General features: G+C 35.2%; 1 protein-coding gene across 1 annotated transcript; it reads left to right on the top strand.

Moving 5' to 3' along the window:
* Positions 2174 to 4662, top strand: LOC18611030. The gene is made up of 5 exons (XM_018113801.1): positions 2174 to 2298; positions 2403 to 2455; positions 3388 to 3567; positions 3658 to 3738; positions 3840 to 4662. Exons 1-5 carry the CDS (start codon positions 2239 to 2241, stop codon positions 4024 to 4026), a joined length of 561 nt encoding a protein of 186 aa, XP_017969290.1. The 5' UTR covers positions 2174 to 2238; the 3' UTR covers positions 4027 to 4662.

Consider the following 6715-nt stretch of genomic DNA (forward strand, 5'->3'; position numbering starts at 1 on the left):
GTTAAGCCTTAGTATTTCCGTGATTTGATTTTTTTTTTTATGATTGAGAGAGGGGGGATTTGAACCTTACTCTTTAAGTAGAAGATTATACACCAATCAATGAGACAAATGTTCGGATGCATTATTTATGTGATTTGTTAGTAACTCATCTCATCCTAAAACTTGGTAGTAACGAATAAATTAGGATATTATACTTATAAAAACTTTAAATTATTTAAAAATATATAAATAAATTTTTATTTTTTTATTGAGTTCAATTAAATTCTTATATTTTTATTTTGAATCAAATAATATCTTATAATTAAGAGTTAATTAATTACCTTTAATCAAAATATAACTTGTTATTTTATATTACAAGATGCTAACATAACATGCTCATATGTCACGGTGAATGATGACATGACATTTTGACATAATCAAATGGTAATTTTCACTTTCGATGTTAATGTTGTCACGAATCTCACATTAGTAAGAAATGGAATGGGTCTTGACTATAGAAATATGAGTTTTTTACCACTTATAAGGTATGTCTTTTGAGTTGAGAACGTAAATTCGTGATTTATAGACTTACTTACACTTTTTTTTCAGAATTTAAGGTTGCACGGGATTAGATTTAAGTTCCAGCACATGACATTTGGTATTGGAGCAAACAAAATTTAAGATTGCATGAGGTTGGGCTTAAGTTCCAACACGTGACATTTGGTATCAAAGCAAATTCGGATTTTCACTAATGTGGGGGTCCCATATGAGAGATATAAGGGTTAAGGTTGACTCGGATTAGTGTAAGAGTTTTTCTCCTTTTCAGAATTTAAGATTGCACGAGGTTAAATTTAAGTTCTAGCACGTGACATTTGGTATTGGAGAAAATAGAATTTAAGATTGCACAAGGATGGGCTTAAGTTCTAGCACGTGACATTGAGAATCAAAGCAAATTCGGATTTTCACTTATGTGGGGGTCCGATATGAGAGATATAAAAGGTCAAGGTTGATTCGGACTAGTATAAGAGTCTTTCTCCTTTACGGGGTAAAGAGCGGGGGCATTGTACAATTAGATAGGGTAAAATGTCATGGATTTTACATTAGTAAGAAATAATATGAGTATATAAACATAAGTTTTTAATCACTTATAACGCATGTCTTTTGGGTTGGGAACGTGGGTACGTGATTTATAAGCTTACTTAAACTTTATTTTTAAAGTTTAAAGTCATATAAGATTAGGTTTTAAGTTTCAGCACATGACATTTGGTATCTAAACAGACAAAGTTTAAGGTTGCATAAAGTTAGGCTTAAGTTCCAGCACATGACATTTGGTATCTAAACAAACAAAGTTTAAGGTCTCATAAGGTTAGGCTTAAGTTCCAACATGTGACATTTGATATCAGAGTTGACAAATTTAAGGTTACATAAGGTTGGGTTTAAGTTCCAACACGTGACATTTAGTATTAGAGCAGACCTATCTTCACTGATGTGGGGCCCTCATAAGAGTCGATATAGGCTCGAACTTGTGTAAAAGTCCTTATCCTTTATGAGTGAAGAGCCAGTACAATGAAAACATTGCACAATTGAATGGGGTAGAATGTTAAGGATCCCACATCAGTAAGAAATGAGGTGGGTCTTGGGTATATAAACATGAGTCTTCCACCACTTATTACGCATGTCTTTTGGGTTGAGAACATGAGTTTGTGATTTCTAAACTTACTTAAATTCTATTTTCAGAATTTAAGACCGTACAAGGTTTGGCTTAAGTTCTGAGTTTAAGATCGCACGAGGTTAGACTTAAGTTCTGACCCACAACAAATGTCACTTGGGTATAAAAAAATGGCAAGTACTATTTGATTAAGGATTATTAATTAATGATTAATTATAAAGATTTATTTGATAATTAAATAAAAAGTAAATATTTATTTAAATCTTATTTAGGGTAAAATAATATCATAATTTAAAATCACTAACATTACTTAAAAGGTGAAATAATAAATAAAAAACGATGGTGGAAACCATAAAAGTATTACTCACTTTTCCAAAACGAGTTTTTATGGAGAAGTTTAACAATAGGAAAAGAAAGCCCAATCGCAACAAGCCCACTAAGACTGGGGCTTTCGGTCCAATCATCTGACTACTTGGGTTTTCGGTCCAATATCTTCCTAGCTTTCTGGTTTGTAATGGCATTACCTTAAACCCTACGGAGACAGCAGCCTCAACGCCCCCGAACCAAAAACACAAGACACTGCAAACGACATGTCGGGAAGAGAAGAAGATAACGACTCGGACGCACCCGAAGAATTTACAAACGAGCAGGTTTTCATCAATATCTTATTTTTTCTTCTTCCTTTCTTTAGTTTTTTAATTGAAAATTTGCAAAAAATTGAATTTTTTTTCTTTGAATTTGTTCTGAATTGCAGGGTTTGAAGCAAGATGAAGAGATAAGACAAATCCAGAAAGAAAATAAGGCCAGGTAATTAGCTAATTATTTACAATTCTCTTTTTTTTTTCCTGAAAATTTTTGGCTTTTTGATATGATTGTTACGGGAAAAAAGATTTTTTTTTTTATTTTGTATTAAACCAAGTTGCCATTGCCCATTGAGTTTCTCCCACCCCCCTACCTTATTGATTGGCTAAAGCAAAGAGGGGAAGAATTTCTAGCTCTGGGTATGTTCAAGCTACTTAGGATTTAGTGTATTTGGGGCTTAAGACGATGATACGTTAGTACCCCTTTTCAGGAAATACTTGGTTAAAAGTAAGATAGTAAGAGTTTTATTGATTTGTTTGGTTTATGTTTGTGAAGTCGATATTGAGCTTAATGAACATGGCAAGGTTGATACTTGGCCAGTTTTATGGTAAGGTGGTCATGCTTAAGTTCATTGTTTTAATGACGGCTCTATTTTGAGACTAAAGACAAGTGATGTAAAGGTTAAGTATAGGAATTGAGGTAGGCCAATTTTGAGTTACCTTTGATTTATGATTTTACTGGGCTCCCCCTGTCTCATGGGATGATCTTGAAAGTGCAGTCGTAGCGTACTTGTTATGATTTTTTTCTTGTCTATTACTGTTTAAGCATATTTTGGAGATGTCTATATAGGTGGTATTACCATCATCTTGTGAATGGAAAGAGTTGAATGAAACAGCAAGACATTCGTATTCTGACATGAGAAAGAATATAAGGTAGTAGTATTATTTCACAACTAGTTTGAGATGAAGGTTCTTTTTTGGACCAAATAGAAGAGCATATCTATACACCAAAGTGGGATTAAGGCTTGGTTGAGTTCAATATTTATGCTGCTTGGCACTGTAATTGTCATGTTGAACTTTTGATTCCATCCAGTTTACTTATATTAAACGCAAACATGTTTTTATTCAATAGAGCTTAATGTGATCTCCTCTATACAGGTTTATTCGTGAGGGAAAAGAAAGGCGCAGACATTGGGCTCAGAAGAAAACACCGCGTCAATCTGCAAAAAAGGTTGAGAATGGCCAAGAAGATGTAGAAACTGGGATGGATGAGGAGTCTCAGGCCAAGAAGGGGATGCTTCCTACTAACATTGTTGAAATGCTTGCATCTCGTGAAAAGTATGATGTCTCTTTCTCTCTCTATCTGTGTGTGTAGTTTTGGTCTCTAGATGTAAATGGTCTAAGGAAGAAAACACGTTCTTTCTGCAGACTAGTTTTTTTATCAGACTCTGAGGATGAGAAGACTGAGGTAAAGCACACTTCAAGAAAGAAAAAAAAGAAAAGCTCAGGGTGAGGGACTTTTCTGATTAACAGAAAAATCTTTCCTTCAACAGAAAAACTATGAAAACCTTTGAAACGTAATAATTATGATTGTGCATTGTTATCTGCAGGTTAGAACCTGTTATTTTGGAGGACATACCACCTGCTCGATGCTTGCAGAATTCCTTGGAGTTCTTGAAGAAAAGGAAAATGCAAGTTCCAAGGTCATCTTCAGTTTTAAACTACTCCAACCAAGCACTTCGCCTTAATTGTGTCCTCACTACTTCTGGGTTACGTGAAAGCTGTAAAAGATTGTAACAAAGTTCCCTGGGGTCCTTCTAAACCTGAGATCACTCTCAAACTTTCTAAAGGGGGAGGGAAATTGAAAAGATTATTGATCAGTGCCTGAAGCAAATGAAGACAAGAAGGAGTTGCCTCGTATACAACAGCCCCCTCTTGATGAATTTCATGATGTTTTTTCCAGAAGATATCCTATTCCTACCTGATCTTCCACTTCCAACTTCGGGGTTGTTAATTTGGCCTATTGCATGACAAACTTTTTGGCAGGTCCTTAATTGTTTGTGTTATGTAAAATTATTGAATTTGTCTGCAATTGTTTAGTCTATAGTCTGGGAGAACAGTATCATATCAAAAAGGCTCTACTTTTGCTTGGTACAAGGTCCACTGGCATCTCCCACCCATAACTTGAATCTTGAGATAAAGAAGCAAAGTGCTGGATCCATTACAAGCGCCACATTTGGTGACCGACTCTTGGATATCAGCAATGTGCCTACTTTTCATTGGTGGGCTTTGCTTTACATCTCTTCGGTCCTTTATAGTAGTTTTAATCGTCCTGAACAAATCAAGATCCATTCAACGTTCTCTTATAGTTGTATCAAATTGTAGCTTGTCAGAATGGATTTTAAAACGTTAATGGGATTAGCAATTTCACTATTTGCAAGCCCCCATCAACATCATTGGACAATCAGCCGGCAGCAGTTTCTGCTTCATGTTGTGATTTAATAATCATCCCAGTCATAATCAGAAACGAGTTAAATGCCAAAGTCGTTGGATATCAGGTTTACCTTGTTACCATTGTGATTTGGTTTTTGGTTTTCAATGGAAACCTTTTCTGTTTTTTAATAACTGGGAGGGTAAGAAAGAGACTGCAAGTTAAAACAAAGAAAGATCCCTCAATAGTAGAAAAGCTGTATAGAAAAGTCCGGTAAAAACTCTTTGACCCCTTCAACATTTCTGAATATAGCCATAGGAAAACAGCCCCTAATGAGGTTAGATCGTCTGTAGTTGATCTAAGAGGCAAACTAGTTTGTAATAATTTGCAATTTGCATCATTTCGATTCCTTTTGATTTACTAAAAGGTTTATAATATCTCCCAATGGACCTGTTGGATTGTACAAAATTAAGCTGTGCAGGGTGAGGTCAAAATCATGAACATGAAAAGTAATAAAATTATCGTACCAGAAATATAGGACAGATAACAGAACTCCGGATTCAAATTCAATCAATCAAAATTGCAATAATTGATACACAGTGGTAGTTCTTTCTGAATCAGAGGGAGCAACAATACCACATGCCCTCATTAGACCATGAACAGTTGTTTCTGGGAACTTAGCCCGCTTCTACAAGAGAGTTTTATACTCTTAATCTTCACCGTCAAATATATACTAACAATTCGTAGTCATTCAAGGGGTTTAAGATTTCATGGATTTATGGGGGTTTTTTTTTAGCTTTCCTTTCAGGGGCAGGTGAAAGCATCACCCAGTTCCATCCACTTTTCTTGAGCTTGTGCTGAGCTGCCAACCAAAGCCTGGAAAGCACTTTTGGCTTTGTTCTTGCACTTATGATGACGGAGACGCCTGAGGACAACTTCTTTGTCCAGGGCTTCAGGGGAAGACCGAGCTGAGGATTTTATCTGAAGCTGGCTGGTGACAGGGTTGGTTGTTTCAGTTTCTTTCTCTTCTGGGTTATTCACATTCATCACCTTGTGAGCAGCACCTGAGAAAGAATATGGCTGAGCTTTGGGAATCATGAAATCCATTTTCTTTGTTCCTTCGTGAGGAGAATGAACTGAAAAAAGTGTAGTATGGAGATTGGAGATATGGAGGAGAGTGAAGGAACTAAATGGGGATTGTATATATAGACAGAGAGCGAGAGGCTTCGGTGGGGTTGGGTCATTTCCTGCTTCTTGTTTTGTTCCTTTTCATGTGGTTTTTGGGATGTTGTTTTCAACGTTGAACTCCAAACCAGTGGCGAGTGGGCCTTTTTTTAAAACAAAAATGGCGGATTGCGCAATGAGTGAAGCTAACGTTATAGCATTAGACCGGCAGAGGATGTTAGCCGATGACAGGCCCATGGTGCGAGCCATGGGTCCTTATGGGTTGTGAAACTGGGTGCTTTGGCGGCTCTCTGCTGCTGAGGATAAAGCGGGCAGGGCAAAGTGAAGATAGGCTGACAGTGACACCACGCACCCTTTAGCTCTTCCCTCGTGGGATTATAAGGATTTTCCTTTTTAAACTCTCAAAACTGGATCTATGATTCTGGCTTTTCATGCACTCGTGCGTTTTAGTATATATAAATACTAGGGTAAAATATTTTTATTTTTTCAAATTCAGATCAAAATTACATACAAATTTATTAATTTTTAAAATAAATATTTCATCTAAAAAGTATAAATACTGTTAATACAAATTATAAAAAAGTAAAATATTTTTATATCAATTTAAAAAATTATAATTATATTTTTTTAAAAAAAAAAAAAAAAAATAATAGCGTCAATCACTGCTTCCTAACTCACCAAGAAAGGGGAGCATCGATGCTCGCTAGATGGGGAGTTTTTTTAATTAATAAAAATAATAAATTATATAATAATTATTATAAAAATTAATTAAAGATAAAATTATTTTTTTAGTTTTACCACATGTAAATCGAGCATAAAATATTCACTTTAAAAATTAATAAACTTTTATATAATTTTGATTAAACCTTA

This window comes from Theobroma cacao, chromosome 1 (assembly GCF_000208745.1).
Source record: "Theobroma cacao cultivar B97-61/B2 chromosome 1, Criollo_cocoa_genome_V2, whole genome shotgun sequence".
Lineage (NCBI taxonomy): Eukaryota > Viridiplantae > Streptophyta > Magnoliopsida > Malvales > Malvaceae > Theobroma > Theobroma cacao.